The following is a 19,517-nucleotide window of genomic DNA, read 5'->3' on the forward strand; positions in this document are numbered from 1 at the left end:
GAGAATACACCCTGAGGCAAAATCAGACTTGTGTGTTCACCACAGAGCCAGAGGTCTGTGTGGCTGGAGCACAATAACTGAGGAGGAGGTGATGAAGGAGAAAGTGAGGTCAGAGAGGCCGCTGGGGACTATAGCATATAAGCCTGCATAAGGACTTTGGATCTTCTGGGCAGTGTTATATTTCTTCAGGTCATCAGTTTTTCCCCATATGTCTCTGATTTCCCCTACCCCACATGCACAGTGCTGAGCTCAGAGCAGATACCTCAACATGACCCTGATTGGTTTTTTGGCGGGCAGGGTGGAATGCTACCCATTCTTCACATTGATTAAAGACTCACGAGTTGGCCAAATATTCATTTAAACCTCTGAATACATGTAAAATGTTTTCTGGCTTGTGGATGCTTCCATTGTGCAGAGTTGACCCTCTCTGACCCTCTCTGATGTGACAAGATATGACTAAAATAATGGCTCAAAGAGAATCTACTTTATCTCCAATATTTCATCTGAATCAGCCTGTCTCTTCCATAGTATATAAGTATACATATTCAGTATGGACTTGATATCCTCTTTAGTCTGGACTTGTTAAATAAATCCTGCTCAATGAAGATAAAAGTCAGCTTCTATTTGGGGGAGTACAGTAGATACTTATTGACTCAGTTTAACTGCTCAATCTTAAAACAATTACAAAATCACTTTATGGAAAGGTTTTATCAATGGGGATAATGGTGATGATGAAATATTGTTATACAACATTCACAATTTTTGATACTGATTTGATTATCATCTTCACTCAGGGTTTCAGACATTGGACCATGAAGATCAGATTGCTTTGCTGAAAGGGTCTGCAGTTGAAGCTATGTTTCTCCGTTCAGCTGAGATTTTCAGTAAGAAACTTCCAGCTGGACATGCTGACCTATTGGAAGAGAGAATTCGAAAGAGCGGTAAGTAATTTGGCTAATGGTAAAAAGTTTGTTCCTGCAAGTAAGAATTTGTACATCCCATGAAGGCAGGCCTCTTGCCTATCTTATGCAGTTATATGCCCACTGTGACTAGAAATGGCACTAAAAATGACACTGTCTAATGCAGTTATATGCCCATTGTGACTAGCATAGAGAATGACACTAAAAAGAATAGATGAGAATCTAGTGACTTGGTTCAAAAATTCTTGTTGTAATAGCAAAATACCAAAAATACTCTTTTCACTGCATTAAGATGAAGGACCAAGGGAGAAATTTTTTAAAGATTGGAATATTAGTCTGATTTTTAAAATAGCATAAAGGAGCTGGGATTATTCAGTCTAGAAAAAGATTCATTTATTCAAAATCTTCAGGTATGTATGACTATGTATCAAACTATTATCCATCTCGATGCAAAGCAAAATAAGAAATAATACTAATAGCAACATTTATACATAATTTATTAGGTTTCAGACACTGTTCTGAATACTTTATATGTATTAGTTCATCAAATCCTCACAAAAATCCTATAAGTTCTGGTATTATTCCCATTTTATAGATGAGAAAACTGAGACAGAGAGTGGTTAAATAACTTTTCCAGAGACAGACATGAAGCCTGACTTCAGAAGCCATATACATTAACCACTATACTCTACTGCCTCTCAAGAGATAAAAATGAAATAATGAATGAATAACACAATTTAACTTACTATGGAGAAATACTGTGACAGGGAGGGTATGGAGATGACAATGTATGGTCTTTGTCCTCCAGGAACTCACAGACTAGTGGGGAAGGTGTACAAGCAAGTGATTCTAAATCAATGTGCAGTGTAATAGGGACTATAAGGAATGTGTATATAAAATGAAATTGAAGCATAAAGATGTGCCTGCCTTCCTGTGAATCTACTTGGTGAGTCACAAAAGGCATACAAAGTTGACAATCGAACCATGGAACTTGTCAAGAACAAGTTAAGAACTTGTCAAGCCACAAAACTCTGAGAAAGGCATTCCAAGAGATGTAGCCATTATAACATAATAATATAGAAATTGCAGGTGCAAAGATGTGGAGAAATGAGAGAGCATCTGTGTATAGGACTCACAGATACCTTGATATTGCTGGAAAATAATATTTGTGGAGCTGAAAATGTAGTGAGTACTAGATTATTAAAGACGGCAAATGCCACAAAAGTAGCTTTAGTTCTTATATAATGGGGATTCTTTGTAATATTCTGAGCAAATATGATATGACCATAGCCGTACTGTGGAAGATCTTTCTAGCAGTAATATGAAGGAAGGTTTGGAGGAATTGAGACAAGAGGCACGTCTCTATAAAGAGACCAATGCAATAACTAGGTGAGAAAACATGAGGGTCTTGCAGGTTAAAAATATGTAGTGATCAAAAAGAAAAAACCTTGCTTGAGAACATAAGTTTCAGAACTTGTGATACTGCAAGTTTCAGAAGAGTTCAGGAATGAAGTTTTCCAGAACACAATCTGTATGAATAAAATGCATGCCTCCAGCTCATAATAAGATACTTTACCCAAACATCAACCACATATTGTGACAATAAAAACCATCCAAACTCACATGCTGCTTCGTATTTTATTATCTATAATGATGCTTCCATTTATTAATATTTACTAATTTGCTTCTCCCAGTGGATTTTCAGAACATTGCCTCTTCCCCACACCACAGAAAAACCTGACTTTGCAAGATGACCCTTCAGAATAACTTTTTATTTTTATATAAATATAACACATTCTTATTTCTACTGTACATTTAATTCCAGAATAACATAACATTTCAAAGTTACCCTGTTTAAGCCTACAGAACTCTTTAAAGAAAATCATGTGAAATTTCTTTCTTGTTCTTCAAATTCATACTCTTTTGTTTGCTTTTATCAAATCCCATCGTATATACAAAGATACTGTCTCCTGAGACACATTTACTTAGTGAGGGTTACAGGGTTTATTTATATTAATTGAGGCTTCAGAACACATATCTGATACAACCTGTGGCTGAGTTGTCTCTACATAATTCTAGTGCATCAATTTTTTTATTCCTAATGTGGTATTATGCAAAATTCATTTATAAGCTGGAATTTTTAATAAATATAGGAATAATCATACGATACCATAAAATATGATAGAACTGAAAAGGGCTTGCTAACACTGAATGAGTTTACATTTTAGCATTAAGGAAATTAGCAATAACTTCTCACAGACTTAACAGAACAACTTGTTCTATGTTCACTTCAAATACAAATAACCTCTGAAATTTATAGTATTTTTCGGCCTTTTTTGATTCCCCGCAACAGACATGAGTGACATATTCAATTCAGTAAGTGTTTATCAGGATGAAAGTACACCTTGTGGTTTCACAATGGTTTGCTTTTACATGCATCATCTCCTCAGTATTTCCAATGGCCCCTAAGTGAGAGCGCTCTGCTCCTATCTTATAGATGGGGAAACAGGCTTAGATAGGCTAGGTGACCTGCCCAAGGTCATACAGCTAATCAGTAGACTGCCAGGAGGTGTTCCACTCAAAGCCCAGTACTATTTCTACACATTGCACCTGTCACTCGCTAAGATATAATATTTGTCCAACTGTCAGCTGGTAGGGAATATTAAGACCCAGTAAGACATGGTTCCTGCCTTTTGGTTGAGTGAGAAAGCATAAGCAGCAGCTAGCAATTTGAAATTGCTTTTAAGCAAATGATAAAATGAATAAAGACAATGAGGTCAGAGGAAGGAGAGATGCTTATTAGAGTGATGAAGTTGTAGTAGATAGTAAAATATACTGTACATAGTACATTGGGCTTATTTTTTCTGCTCTTTAAATATATATGATCTTGCTGCTTTAACCTTGGCAACCTGCTTATTAGAGTGATGAAGTTGTAGTAGATAGTAAAATATACTGTACATAGTATATTGGGTTTATTTTTTCTGCTCTTTAAATATATATGATTTTGCTGCTTTAACCTTGGCAACCTGCTTATTAGAGTGATGAAGTTGTAGTAGATAGTAAAATATACTGTACATAGTATATTGGGCTTATTTTTTCTGCTCTTTAAATATATATGATTTTGCTGCTTTAACCTTGGCAACCTGCTTATTAGAGTGATGAAGTTGTAGTAGATAGTAAAATATACTGTACATAGTATATTGGGCTTATTTTTTCTGCTCTTTAAATATATATGATTTTGCTGCTTTAACCTTGGCAACTTGTGCAAAATGAAAATAAGAACTAAATTCTCTAATGAAGCCCATATAAGCTGATTATCAGTTCATAGACAGTCTTTGAAAGAAAGGTTGGAAATGTACAGAAACAAATGACAATATTTATGAGAAAGTTTAATTTAAGAATTAGAATTCTTACCAACTCTCATGTTGCTTTACTAAAGTTGTCACACAGTAATTTTGGCATGGACAAATTTGGGAGTCAAATTATAGGAAGAAACCTCTTCAAAGTAAAAGAGATTATTAAAGTAATAAAAGCGACAGTATTTCCATTGCCCCTCAGCAGTATTCCCCAAGGCTTCTGTACTTGTCCAGTTTAGGACATTATGTATTTATTTATGTATCTGCCTTATCCATTAATCTGTAAACTGTTTGAGGACTATTCCCAGCACCATTACAGTGCCTGGCACAGATGAGGCACACAAAAATTGGTGAATTTGGGGGCTTCTCTGGTGGCGCAGTGGTTGGGAGTCCGCCTGCCGATGCAGGGGACACGGGTTTGCGCCCCGGTCCGGGAGGATCCCACATGCCGCGGAGTGGCTGGGCCCGTGAGCCGTGGCCGCTGGGCCTGCGCGTCCGGAGCCTATGCTCCGCAATGGGAGAGGCCACAACAGTGAGAGGCCCGCGTACAGCAAAAAAAAAAAAAAAAAAAAATTGGTGAATTTGGTTGAGATGAATCTGAAACTTGACAGTCCAAATCCTGGCAACTCTTAAGCATCATTATCCTAAGATAAATTTTAGCCAGTAGGACTACTGGAAAGTATGTTATTTATTAAATATCTTAAATATTTTACATTGAAAGCAGTTATTTTTTGAATTGCTAATGTGATGGCAGCCTTTTACTCAAGGCCAACAGTATGGTACAAATGACTCACTGAGTGGAGGTTAGCAATTGAAACAGAGGCCAAGGTCCAATCTCTTAGCACCAAGAGAATGTGTCCATTGTCTGAATGGCATCCTTTCCCCTAGCACATCTCACAGCTATGTAACCTTCATCACTAGGAACAAACAAAACATAACATTGCCTAATTTAACAAGCATTTATTAATCTCCTACTCTGTCTCCGGCAGGACGCTAGTTACTAAGGATACAGAGAGGAATAAGAAACATCTTTATTGGTCAGGCAGTCTGCCAGGCATTGGGAATACCGCAGTTGACTCCTGCTCTCATAAACTGTATGTGGTATTTCACACTCTAATGGGAGGGAGAGATATGAATTGTGAGACGTGCAATAGAATTGAACATAGAGAAGGGAGCAACTAATTCTGCTTCACCGTGACAGGTAAAGCTCCACAGAGATAGCAAAATTTGAACTTGGCCTTGAAACATGGGTAGGGTATCCTAGCCGAACAAGGATGCCTTGTATATGTGCACTTGTGTATAATACACACACATACACACCTTGGCTTTATTTTTGTCCCCAATTAAAATAACGTAAAAGAGCATAGTGTTAATTCTATCACTTGGTTATTCTCTCAGAGAATATTTCTTATCACTGGACAATTAATTTATCAATCACAGACCTCTTTTTTTTTTTTAAGGCAAACAAGAAACAGAGGGGCAGAAACAATGGTTTTTTACAGCTGAACATTTCCATGGTAGTCTTTGTGATTAAGTTAGAAAATAGCCCCCTCTTGTGACCAAAAATCAACTAATTGGACTTAAGAGTAAGTTTCAGAAAGGAGGAGTAAACAGGAAAACAGGAAAAGACTGCCCCTTCAGAATGATACTATTGTTACATTTCTTATGTTAGAAATTGCTGGCTCATAAACACTTAAAACACCCTTTGTTTATGTTGGTGTGATTAATTCTGATTATTGACTCTAATTCCAAAAGCAGGTTTATATTTTATCTATCCTGTAGGAAAATTTTTTTTAACTCTTCTATTACTTATTTTCTACATTTTCTCTATATTCACTGTTGTTCTTTACAATGTGCACAAGACAAACAGTTGTAATAAACATTTTAACCTGTTTTTTTTTTTCCAATAATTATCAATTGCAGTTAGATAGCTAATGGAGGTACCATCTTTGGAGGGTGAGAGAGGATTTAGAAAAACAAATAAAATAGAAAATTAGGTAGTCAAGATAATTTCATAAATATTTTCAAATCTGTTGCCTTTAATCTTATCTCCAAACCCTTATATACTATTTAAAATAATGACACAGTCGTGAATTATTATTTTAGGTAACCACAATTAATGGGTGTAATACCCAACTATTGAAGACTGCCATTTTTTGAAGATGAAAAAGAATAGCTTTATTAACAAATACAGATCTTAGCTTAGCTTTAATACTTAGAAAAATACTGAGGCAAATCACTGATCAGCCAATTTGTATTCATCCCTAGCAAACTGCAGAATGCAAAAACAAAACAAAAACAAAAATGTAGCTTTGTAAACACAAAAGTACATGAGCTTAATCGAAGGTTAAGATGGAACTAATGTGTTGACCCAATTCTCCTGAATAACAACATTAATTGTTCTTTTTATGATTATTTGCTCTAACATTTATTGAGGGTTTACTATGAGCCAGGAATGGTGCTAAGAACTCTACATATATTATCTCATATTATACTATTGATATAACTCACATTTCACAGATGAGGAAACTGAGGCTCAAAGAATTTAAGTAATGTGCCCGAGATCAAGTCATAGGTCAGCTTTTAAACTCAGGCTTACTACCTCTTAACCACAATGTTTGTTGGAAACCGGGACTAGTAGTCCCAGCCTCACATACTCCAACCCTCTGCATTTTAAGTTGTATCTAGTTTGGTCATGAGTATTCAGTTCAGTCTGTAACAGTTGGATAGAGGGCAATCTTCCACATGGTGTCATCCCCAAGTTGCTCAACAAAGACACTGTCGTTAAGAGAGCCAACTGAGGTTGATTAAACATCAAAGGAGAAGAAAGTGTGCTACTTTGACTAAAGAGAGAAAGGCCAAGGATTCTGTTTGAGAAGATTCTTTAGATTCATCTAAAGGTGAGGATTCAGGCTTTCTGATCCTGTGAAGTATAATATTAGATGATAATTATACTCTTTAGCATCTGGAATCCAACTTTATTCTGGTGTGTTTCAACTGAAGCTCTAAGGCTTTTAGGTCGGGTTTGGGATGGAATAGAGTAGTCTATTCTAGTGTGGACCAATTCTGGTAAACTCATTCTCATCTTAATTCATCCATAAGTCACAACACACCTTTTTTTTTTTTCTGTCTGCACAATTTCCCAGTCAAAGCTTTTCTGGAGTGGAGCCATGCACAGAACAGGCACCAAACTAATAGCTGTTGAATGATTGGAGGAAGTGGCACAAAGGAATCTTAAATTATGAAGAGGAGTAAGTTATAAAGGAGAAGGAAGATATTCCAAGTAGAGAGAACATGTACAAAACTGGGCAAAAAGAATTGTTTAGGGAAGTCCAAGTGCCTGAACATGGCTGGAGTGTAGGCTGTGTGATAGAAAGATAGTACCCCTTAGTCACAACTAAAAGCCAGGACCCTGGAGCCTACTAGCTTTGGTTTGAATCCTGGTTCCACTTCTCACCAGCAGTGTGTCTTTGGTCAAGTTACATAACCTCTCTGTACCTATCTCATGGGGCGTTAGAAAGATTAAATGAGTTCTAGCATAAGAAGTGCTTAGAACAGTGCCTAGTACATAATGAGTACTCAGTAAATGTGAACTCCTATTGCTATCATGTGGGTGAGTATTGGGTGGTGGGAGAGGCAGGGGACAGGTCCAGGAGTTTCCTATGTAAAAAGGAAGAACATTTATGCCAAAAGCCATGGAGAGTTTTTGAAGGTTTGTAAGAATTGGGGAGACAGGGTGTGGTTTGAATTTTAGAAAGGTGATTCTAGAATGGTTTAAAGAGGACCGCACTGAAGACAGGAAGACCAGTAAGGAGGCAATTGGAGTTATCCAGATGAAAAGAAAGAAAGACTTAAACTATGTCAACCAGATGCAGTGAAGAGGGGAGGGAGCACCAAGTGAGAGTTAGCTGGTCAAATACGCAGGACTTGACTCAATCCAGGCACTGGACTGAGTTAGAGGAAGGCTGAATCTTGGTTGTCAGGTGGCGACAATTGGATGGGTGAGGATACCAATCACTGAAAATGGGAACATCAGGAAAGGAGTGGATTTGGAGGAAGATGGGGAATTTAGTTCTATACATGGTGTCTTTGACTTTGGACACACTGAGTTTGAAGAGAAGGGCCAAGTACCATTGCCTAATAGGCAATGGATAAACAGGTTTGGTACTTCAGAGAGAGATCAGAACTCTGATAAGAATTCTAGCCAATGTATTAAGTAGAGTTTATATTTCTGGACTGAAGAACAATAATTTTTTGTTGGTTAAGATGCTGTCTTTGTCTTGATTATAGATAGTAATGTTAAAAAGATTAACTAAAGCCCATCTAGAACATGGTGAAGTTCAGAGATTCTTTTGGCAATTCGAGAACATTATCATTTATTGTTACACAGTAGTGACTAAAACAAAGGCACTGCCAAAATCAAAGACATACAAATCACTGATTAGGTTATATTTTGAGGATTTTAACTGATCTTCTTTGCAATGCCTCACCTTTGGCTGGGACATTTAATATATAGTCATTATTTAAGTGTGGCTGGGACGTTTATCAAATGTCTGCATATGGGTATAAATATTAACATGTATGTAAATATATATAATGTTGTAATTTTACACTTTTCAGTCATTCAAAAATTTTACTATGCCTCTGCAATTTTTCAACTTTCCCCCATAGGTATCTCTGATGAATATATAACACCTATGTTTAGTTTTTATAAAAGTGTTGCAGAATTGAAAATGACTCAAGAAGAGTATGCTCTGCTCACAGCAATTGTTATTCTCTCTCCAGGTAATTTCAATGTTACATTTTTATTTTTATGCCATTTGTTGGTTTTCCCCTCAAGTATAGTAGTAATATTAAGGAAAATCTTGGATAAAAAACATAAAGAGAAAGTAAAATGGCATATAATTCCACCAGTCAAATTGAACCATTGTTAACATTTCAGTGTAGTTGTTCTCAGCCTTTTTCTAAACATCATATTCATTCAGTGATTTCATTTTGAACACCTTATATGCACTAAACATGTCTCTAGACATTGTGGGATATAGCAGCAAAGAAACAGGCAGGATACAGCTACATGGAGCTTACATTCTAGTAGGGTGAGAGACAGTAAATAAAGAAATGAATACAAATAATTTTCAGGAGGTGGTAATACTACAAAAAATATAAAGATATGGGTATAAGGAAAGAAAGTGGCAGCAAAATGCTGTTATAATCAGTGGTCAGGGAAGGATTTTTTAAGGGGTTGAAGTTTGAGCAAGGACATAAATTATATACTTTTAACATAATAAAGAACATACTGTCTTTAAGTGTACTTTTCCCATGTCATTAAATAATTATATTGGTAAAAGTTTGTTGTAATATGTACATCATATTCTATTGTTTGATGTACAGTTACATCAAAACATGTTACCATGTTTTGATATTCAGGATGTTTCCAGATTTGTTGTTGCTGTTGTTTTAAACAACGTTGAAATGAATACCTTTGTACATAAAATTTGTCTATATTTTTGATTAATTATTTGGGAGTAAGTGATGCCATGTTCATGATTTGTAAAGCTTAATTACAATGATAGCCTTAAACCACTTTTTTTTTTTTTTTTTGCGGTACGCGGGCCTCTCACTGTTGTGGCCTCTCCCGTTGCGGAGCACAGGCTGTGGACACACAGGCTCAGCGGCCATGGTTCACGGGCCCAGCCGCTCCGCGGCATGTGGGATCTTCCCGGACCGGGGCACAAACCCGTGTCCCCTGCATCGGCAGGCGGACTCTCAACCACTGCGCCACCAGGGAAGCCCAGCCTTACACCACTTTTATACATGATATTGAGGCAGAAGCTAGGTGTTAGTTTGTTTTACCATAAGAAATTATAATTTAAAAAAGAAAAACTTTTCAGTGGTACATACTAAAGTTACACACATTTATACCCTATAACCCAGCAATTCCAGAATATACCCACCAGAAATGATACTTATGCCCATCATAGAGTTTACCTTGAGTGCGTTCATTACCTAGTCCGACCTCGTACTGCTCCCTGCATGATGGGCCAATAAATCAAGAGATGAGGTGTTGGCACAAGGAATAGCAACTTTATTTGGAAAGCCAGCAGACTAAGAAGGTGGTGGACTAGTGTCCCAAAGAACCATCTTACCCGAGTTAGAATTCAGGCTTCTTTTCTACTAAAAGGGGAGAGGGTATGGCTGGTTGCTGCAAACTTCTTGATGCTGGAATCCTTCGTTCTTGCAGCTGTCCATGTATGTGTGGTCACAATGTTCCTATAAACCTCCAACGAGATAAATGTTATTCTCTGTTCTGCAACTTTTTATCTCTATATGAATGGAAAAGTGTTATACCTTTAAAGGTCAGAACCTTGAGAATGGGATATCTTGTACATTTCAGGCTCTAGGCAACATTCTTTCACAAAAGGCACAGAGCCAGCATGACTAAGCACAAGCAACAGAACACAAGGGTTAGAGCTAAAGGAATAGATTCAGTATGGAGTCTTTCTGGTACACATTGATTGGAAGGAGAATTTAGGGAGGCCTCTGGGGGGCAGTAAAGGTCTTATAGCTTGATCTAGTTGTGATTACATGAGTCTAAATACGTGTGTGTAAAAATTCATCAATTTGAATACTTAATTTGTACATTTTAAGTGTACATTTATAACTTACACTTCAAAAATGTTAACATAACTGCAATTATGCCAAATTATTACTTTTCCACTTTTTTTGTCATTTTATTTTAAACTTCTAAACAGACAGACAATACATAAAGGACAGAGAGGCAGTAGAGAAGCTTCAGGAACCACTGCTTGATGTGCTACAAAAGTTGTGTAAGATTCATCAGCCTGAAAATCCTCAACATTTTGCCTGTCTTCTGGGTCGCCTGACTGAGTTGCGGACATTCAACCATCACCACGCAGAGATGCTTATGTCATGGAGAGTGAATGACCACAAGTTTACCCCGCTTCTCTGTGAGATCTGGGATGTGCAGTGATGGGCATTGCAGGGGCAGGGTCTAGCTCTTCATTCTCCTCATAATATAAATTCTATATATAACTTTCCTTTATTTCATTTGTACCTGGTTTTATGCAAGAATTCTCATCAATATTTATGTGGTAGTTATATAACCTCCACAATTGTAAATGTGGGGCTAGGTTGAAATACTTTCTCTACATTGTATTCTACAAGGCTTCAGGGAATCTTTCATTCAAATTGGTATGCCCTGTTTGCCTAATTAAATTAATCATTACTTCAAGTCTATCTGTTGAAATAGGGAAAATCTCATTTTGCTCTTCATCTTAGCTTACTGCATATATTTTATTAAAAGGTTGTGTTCAATTTGGGCAATAAACTGAACATAATGGCAACAGGCTTTTCTTTGGGAACAAAATTTGAAAAATATACAACTTATTTCTTTAAATGATGAATAGCATCCTATTGAATCTGAGGGGGTAATTTCCAAAAAGGTAAACTCTTAGGACATAAATTGTGCTTTTCTCATCCCTGGAAGCCCTGGTGAATATTCATTCATTTTCCATAGCTCCCTGATCATTTCATATTCTTTGAAGTTCAAAGAGAATAGCATACAGAAAAGTTAATTATTCTCACATAAAACATTCCCTCAAGCAATCTCTTTCCTTAGTTAGGGTCTTGTGGCAGCATTTACAAATTCAGAGTACGCAGATAACTCCAGTGATGAGACATTCCATTTAGTCTCTTAAAAGTGCTCACTATTGGCTTTAGTGCATATAATTAATCTTTTTTGTTTTGTTTTGTTTTTGGAAAACACTCCTTCAGCTGGGTGCACAGCTGTTGTATACTTCCCCCAAGGCAGGAATTAGTTCATTTCCTTCCTTCATTGTTATACTGTTGCATTCTTCTCCCTATTTTCCTTTGGTGAATACAATAAAACACCTATAAGTAATGGGCTTATATGTCCCTTTCTCCTGAAATCAGCCAAAATGGAGCTTGCTTAGCAAGCAAAGAGGTTTTCGTATTAAAATATTAGGGCAACTCTGAAGTCCTAAAAATGGCTAGTCAGTAGAAAATGGAGTGAGTTGGGGCTAACATTAGCTGGATTCCATTTGCTACAACAAAAAAGACTTGAGTCCCCACTAGGTAAGATATTGTTGCTAATCTCCATAGGAGATACAAAGATGATTAAGACACAGTAACTGCCTGGAGGGGCTTACAAAGAAGAGCAAAGTGCTGTGGGCTCACCTGGGAAAATCTCAAGGAGGAGGTGGCATTTCCCCTGGGCTTGGAAGGATAGTCAGGACTCCATGGGTCAGGGTAAGAGGGGAGGGGATTCAAGGTGAAAGGGGTGGCAGGAGCAAAAGAAGGGAGAAAAGGGAGTTGTGCAGATGTTAAAAGACCACAAGTAACCTGGGCAAAAGAGGGAGGGTGCACATACCTTTGTAAGCCACAGTTTCACCACTGCAAAATGAAGATCTCAGTACCCACCAATTAAAGGGATTTAGCTGATGAATGAAGAGCAAATGGGAAATTGCAGACCCACCAGGGAAGAGGGTGGTAAGGAAAGGACATTTAAGACAGAGAAGTAAATTTCTGAATGCCTGAGGAAGTAGGTCCAGTTTGGGGAACTGAGTGTAGTTTGGGGTTTCCAGGTCATAAGACATCTGTGGGGAAGGTGGTGGGAAATGAGCAGGAACAAAGGGGGCACTGTAGACAGAGCTAGGAGTTAATCCTCTAGGTCTGGATTTATGCAAGTGGTTAAGACCTTATAATAGCAAGTAATAATGCTTCTTATGTGGAAAATGAATTGTGATATAATGAGAAATATATATTTGGTCTTTGTCCCCAGTTTCTGACAGAGAGCTTCTAAATCGCTTGGCATTTCCTGAGCATCTTTCATTATTCATAACAAGACCCTTTCAACCACACCTGAGTTTATGCTAATAAGGTGACTCTTGGGAATTCCCTGGTGGTCCAGTGGTTAGGGCTCTGTGTTTCCACTGCAGGGGGCATGGGTTTGATCTCTGTTTGGGGAACTAAGATACCACATGCCACTTAGCACCGCCAAAAAAAAAAAAGTGACTCTTGGTGGGCCCCTAGATGCTTCAGGATGGGGGATGGCTGCCAGAGGAACCAACCATGTGATTAGAGGGTTAGAACTCTCAGTCCCATTCCTCAACCTCCAGAGAGGGGAGAGGAACCCAGAGATCGAGGTCAATTAGCAATGGCCGATGATTTAATCATTCATGTCTATGTAATGGAACTTCCAATTAAAAAAAAAAACCCTAAATGATGAGATTTGGAGAGCTTCTGGGTTGGTGAACACATCAGGGTACTAGGAGGGTGATGTGCCAGAGCATGGAAGCTCCGTGCCCTCCTCTCTATGTCCTATGTCTCTTTCATTTGACTGTTCCTGAGATGTAACCTTTATAATAAACTGGTAATGGTAAGTGAACTGCTTTCCTGAGTCCTGTGAGCCATACTAGGAAATTAACAAACCTGAAGAGAGAATCATCTGCAAATATCTTATTTCCAAATAAGGGCACATTCTGAGGTTCCAGGTGGACATGAATTTTGGAGGGAACACTATTCAACTCACTATATAGATATAATATTTTAGTATTGATCACAACTGTTATCATACAATTTTATATCATTGAATTACAGATATTTGTTAATGTAAATCAATAACATTCCTTTATAATAGAACTTAATCTTGTTTTAAATGTAGTTGGCTCTCAGATCATCTGCTTAATGAGTAGTTTAATTGTGAATGAATCAAGATCTCTATTGTCCCAAAATTTCATCCAGCAGTTCATACAAGGCACAATCCATAGATAGATAGTCAATAATGTCAAAGCATTAAAGACAACAGCAGTAACTACAAAATGCAGGACAAAACAACTAATAAACCAATCAAAAGAAAAAAAATTCTCCAACAACTACAGTAAACTTCAAGCAATAGAGAATTCTTGAAGAGCTGTGGGGAAAAAAATCATATTTCAATATTCAAAGGTTATATAAGAGACTCTTTTGTATTCGGTAGAGATGTTTAGTCCAATGAACGAATAGACCTAATGTAATAACTTGAAAAATTTAGATCTCCATGCATGGTGCTTTCTTAAAGAGGGCACATAATCACAATCTCAGGAAAGTCAGAACTAAAATACTTTATTATCTGATGGAAGCAAACTGGTGAGTCTTGCTTTGCATGTTACAATCATGCCAATTTCAAGTGAGAACATCTAAAACATTGCTATTAACCTAACCAATTAGAAAATGTACACATGAAAGTAGATTGCAGCTCATTAGGTGAAACCTCAATTACTAATTGCAGTGTTAAAATAAAGGTAGGTAAGATGGTGAGTGTGCTTAGGGGGCAGGGTACTAACTGGGAATTCATGTAAAAGTGAGGTTGAGGGAGCAACAAGGGGAACTTTTCTCTTTTTCACACATAAGGGAAAAGCAACAAGAATCAAAGAATCTAGAAGGGAGCTCCTTACCCAATCCCCACATTTAATCAGTGAGCAAGATGGGCTTAGAGAAGAGAAGTGATTTGCACAGATTTCCTGACTTCGGATTCACTTTCCATCACAATGTCTTGTATCTTTTAGAGGAGTTACCAAGACAAACCGAACAGACAATGAAAATAAAAAGAAAGCAACCATAAAAATACCCTGCTGCCAAAGTTTCAGCAAATGGCTTAGAGAAATATTAAGTGGTGTGTGTGTGTATTTGAATGAGAATGTGTACATACTTCAAATAGCATAGTTTCCATTTTTAATAAGTGGTATTCAAATGTTTAGTTACACAGTATGCATGTAAGAAAAAATAAAAGAAATGTTAACTACAGGCTCATCAAACAAGATCCATGTGACACAATATACTTATTCTTAAGGTTCTGTAGAGAAGTGTACATATTTTGATATCAGGGCTCAACAAATCCAATTTAAAACCAGAATTCCACTTGAAATTTGGCTAAATGAAATGGTATGGAAAATTGTCCTTTAGTTTTTTTTTTTTTTTAATAATTTTTGCTGCGTTGGGTCTTTGTTGCTGTGCTGGCTTTCTCTAGTTGCGGCGAGTGGGGCCTACTCTTCATTGCAGTGCATGGGCTTCTCATTGTGGTGGCTTCTCTTGTTGCGGAGCACGGGCTCTAGGCGTGTGGGTTCAGTAGTTGCGGCACGTGGGCTTAGTGGCTCCACGGCATGTGGGATCTTCCCAGACCAGGGCTTGAACCCATGTCCCCTGCAATGGCAGGCGGATTCTTAACCACTGCACCACCAGGGAAGTCCTGCCCTTTAGTTTTAAATAGAAACACTATAAAACATAGGTTGATTTGAACAACAGGTCCTGTGAAAATGAATCTATAGCAGTCATGGGCAGCAAAGTGTTCTGGGGTAGACATCAGTAGAAAAATGGAGCAACCACTCTTGGGCATCAGGTTCAATGACCACTTAAATGTCAACTTTTGGATGACCATCTTCACCTGCTTAACCCAGAAGGTAAGCTCTGTGAGAGCAGGACCCCAGTGCTTAGGATGGAGTCTGGTGCAGAGAAAGTGCTTAACAGTATTTGTCGAATTGACTTCTCAAATCTGTATCTTTCACAAACTAATTTAACCAGCTTCAGACCTAACTTTCCAACCATCTTCTGAACACCTCAACCTGCACGTTCCTCTCACATTTCAAAGTGAACACAACCCCACACCAAAATGCATTATTCTTCCCCCACAGTTGTTTTCCCTGTGTTCCTTAGAGCGGCATCGCTGTCACATGATACCAAGTCCAGATAAATCAGCCTCTTGAGTATCTCCAGACACCTCTTTCTCACCCTCCCTTCTGAGCTAGTTTATGTAATTATCATCTTTTAATTTTTAGAATTGCTGCCAGTCTTACTCCTTTCTTCAAAAATCCTCAAAAATGAATTCTTTTTCTTTTCCTGAAACACAAATCAATCACAATTGCCTTCAAGAAAGAAGCTAAATTCCTTAGTACCTATGAGGGTTTTCATCTGTGCTTACTCCTCCAGCCTGATCTATCTCTGAATCCCTAAACTTTAATCATTCAGAACTACTATTCCCAGAACAACTGCTCTCACATCCCTGGAAGCTTGTTGTTCTCTCTGCCTAGAAAGCACTCCTTACTCCAAATTATCCTCTCTCTTGGCAGATTCTTATTCTTCCTTCAAAATTCAAGTCCTTTCAAACCTCTGACCATCACCCTCCAAGACTGTTAGGTGTTCCTTCTTTTCACAGACTTCCACTGGTTTCCACTGAGTCTTTACCACGCTTCTGGGCACTTGAAGGCAGGGGCTGTCGTCTTCACTTTTGTCTCTTCAGCGAGCAACAGTACCACCTCATTGTTTTTGATAGGTGAATGAAGGAATAAATGCTGGGGAACATCATTCCAGGCAATTCCACTTTACAGATGGGAAACTGAGGCCCACAGAGGCAACACGATGTGACAAAATAAAACTAAGAAGAGGGGAAAGGCCTGGCCTTCCAGGCTTTCGGCACCGATTTTGCCCCCCATAATAAGCCACAATTAGTGATCACAGACCTACCTCTTGTTACATTCAAGACCAGTCTCCATACTTCAACTCTGGGAGCTAGTCCGCAGCTCTCATTGCGTTGAGGTTACGCCTTCTCCTCCCCTCCCCCAGACCCTGCTCCGGAGTTTCCTCAAGGAAAAGCCAACATCCTCTTTCCGCTTTCAGTTGTGGCCTGCAGCTACAGGATTTCTCTCCATCCCTCTCCCCACACCCCTCACAGGACTCCCATTCCTGCAGGGTGACAGTTTGTATCCGGAAACCGTAGCGCCCTCAGTACAGCCATATCGCGGGTGGATTTAGAATTGGGAGGGGCTCTTAACAGAACAGGATAAAACTCAGAGCAACTCTACCGCGCACTGTTCCGGGATGCTTGGAGAAGTTGATTCACCTCTCCTGCTAATCGGGACAAAAAGGGTTTGTTGCTGTCGCTGAGGGGCCAGATGAGAGGACGTACTCTGTGACCAAGCCATTTTCTGTGAGAAAAGGAGCTTGGCCCCCCAGAGTTGTGAGACGCCAGGCGGAGAAAGGCGAGGCGCCCCACGACCGAGAGGCGCGCGGGTCTCCTGCTCCCCGGCGGCCTGGGGGCGGGGCCTCCAGCCACGCCCCCTATCCGCCTTCTGATTGGTTCCTTCGAAACAGGCGGCGGCGAACCGCTGCGAAAGCTGGAGGCAGAGGCGGCGGCTGCGGCGGCGGTTGGGCAGGGGCGTGCAGGCCAGGCACAGATTGAGCGAGATGTTGCCCCACAGGGAGCGGTGAGCCTCCTGCGCCTGGGCGGGTGAGTACTTCCCTGTTTGCCTCCTCTTTCCTCGCGAACTCTTACTTGCCTTCTCGGGGCTGCCGCGCCTCAGCTTGCGCTTGAGGAGCCCCGAGCGCTCCGCGGAGGGGAAGCGGTGGTTCGGTTGGGGCCCCGAGCTGCGGGATCCAAGACGCTGTGCGATTGGCCCGCTGCGGGAGTCTCGTGCTCTGATTGGTCCCCGGGGCCGTCAAGGTGAAGTTATGCCTGCCTTCCCATGGCCACCCGGGTGCGGTGCGAGGGGCCACAGGTGTGCTGGGGCCGGGGACGGCAGGTGTGGGTGTGCTAGGTTAGGGGAGAGGTAGCGACCCGCTGCCGCTCTGCTTTAGACTCCAAGGAGGGATCAGAGCCTGGGGCTAGTTTAGGCTCTCAAGGGGCACCTTCATTTCCAAGCACCTAGCACATATAGGGTCACTTGATTCCTTAGTGTCTCCCTCAGGAAGAAGTGATGAAGTCACTGACCTTGGAAGGAGAGTGACACTTGGTCATTTTGCACTCTGGCACAGTTTACAGTTTCTTCCCTATTTGTTCCCTCCAGTCGTTGCAAGGCCCATGTCCCGAATAACTGGAGGCTCTGTTTGATGCTTTCCCCACCCACACGTCTCGGTTTGAAAGGCTGCGTAACGGGGAGGTTTGTAGATTGCCTTGGAAGTCGGAGGAAAGTTTTGGAGAGAGTGCTTGACCATGCAGTCATTCCTGGTTCCTAGCTAATCTTTTCGAACCACGGGATTGAGTCTTATGGATTTAGAGTGCTTTGTGGTACGTCTGGTGAAGTTGAGTCGTTATTAAGTGAAGAGATTTTTTTTTTTTTGCAGGCCCAGTCTAGGTCAGAGTTTGGGTTTTGCTTCATTTGTGTGGAGAGTGCTCATACCTACTCTCTCAGAAGATAAGCAGTTTGTGAACTGCTGTCTGATTACCTCATTGGGACTTAATTAGAAATTAGAATTCTCACCACTCAGATTCCCTTTGGGAGGAGATTGGAATGGATTTGAATGAAAAAGTGGAAACTGGCGATAGTCGTCTGGTGTAGAATCCTGATACATGTTGCCTGTCTGACTCATCCCTTTCAAAAATTCATTAAAAACCCACAGATTTTGAATAGTGGGGGTCTCTGCTATTTTGATATTAATGAATTATAAGTAATATTTCTTTTAATGTAGCAGAATTTCTAAACATGGGGGCTCTGAAGTCACACTTTACTATGTGTGTGACCTTAGGCAAGTTACTTAATCTTTCTAAGCCTAATTTTCATACTGTGCAAACGAAGGTTAATAATAAATAGTTCCTACCTTATTGATGTGAAGGTCGTTGTGAAGATCAAGTGAAATAATCCATAGTACAGTGCCTGACACATGGCTTGTATTATTTCTATGCTGTTTAATTTGGATTAAAAGTTTCAAGCTATCCCCAAAGGGCAGAGAGGAGCAGAAGGTGAAGGCAGTGCCAGAGGTCATGGTAACAATCATTCGTTGATTAGGTTAGTCCATGTAAAGCACTTAAAATTATTTCTGGCACATACTAAACACTCACTACTGTTTATAACGCATTATTACCTAGAATGTGTCAGGTACTGTTCTAGGTGCTTTACTTATATTATTGTTAAACCTCTTAATAATCCTGCAGTCTCCTTGGTGTTTTCTCCATGTTATAGATTAAACTGAAGCTCAGAGAAAGGAATTAAGCTACTAAGGTCCACCCAGAATTCAGTCTAGACTGTCTCCAGTGTCCAGCCTCTTTTTTTTTTTTTTTTAATCACACTACTCTTGCATTTATATTCCCAGCTATAAGCAATTTCTCTGCAGAGTTGTATGTGTGGTCCAGGTTCATTTCTGCTCTGGGTATCAGTTTATTTTGAATACTTCATTAAAAAATAGTGAGAAGTAACTTGTGATGGTAAATCGAAGTGTGTGATAAGGGAATAAT

General features: G+C 39.5%; 2 protein-coding genes across 7 annotated transcripts in view; both read left to right on the forward strand.

The window, feature by feature from the left end:
- NR1H4 (nuclear receptor subfamily 1 group H member 4) overlaps nt 1-13,783 on the forward strand; it is a 74,638-nt gene extending 60,855 nt beyond the window's left edge. For all 6 annotated transcript variants that reach the window (XM_082636949.1, XM_082636948.1, XM_082636950.1 and 3 more), the window contains 3 exons: nt 795-941; nt 8,948-9,061; nt 11,029-13,783. In XM_082636949.1, the coding sequence (XP_082493075.1) occupies nt 795-941; nt 8,948-9,061; nt 11,029-11,267 (500 nt within the window). In that variant the 3' untranslated portion in view covers nt 11,268-13,783. The remainder of the gene's footprint in view (nt 1-794; nt 942-8,947; nt 9,062-11,028) is intronic.
- A 3,096-nt stretch (nt 13,784-16,879) lies between these two features.
- Nucleotides 16,880-19,517, forward strand: part of GAS2L3 (growth arrest specific 2 like 3) — a 33,929-nt gene continuing 31,291 nt past the window's right edge. Inside the window, exon 1 of the mRNA XM_082636952.1 lies at nt 16,880-17,576. The gene's annotated coding sequence lies outside the window, so the exon portion shown is untranslated. The remainder of the gene's footprint in view (nt 17,577-19,517) is intronic.

Source organism: Mesoplodon mirus (genome assembly GCF_964341445.2).
Source record: "Mesoplodon mirus genome assembly, chromosome: 11".
Lineage (NCBI taxonomy): Eukaryota > Metazoa > Chordata > Mammalia > Artiodactyla > Ziphiidae > Mesoplodon > Mesoplodon mirus.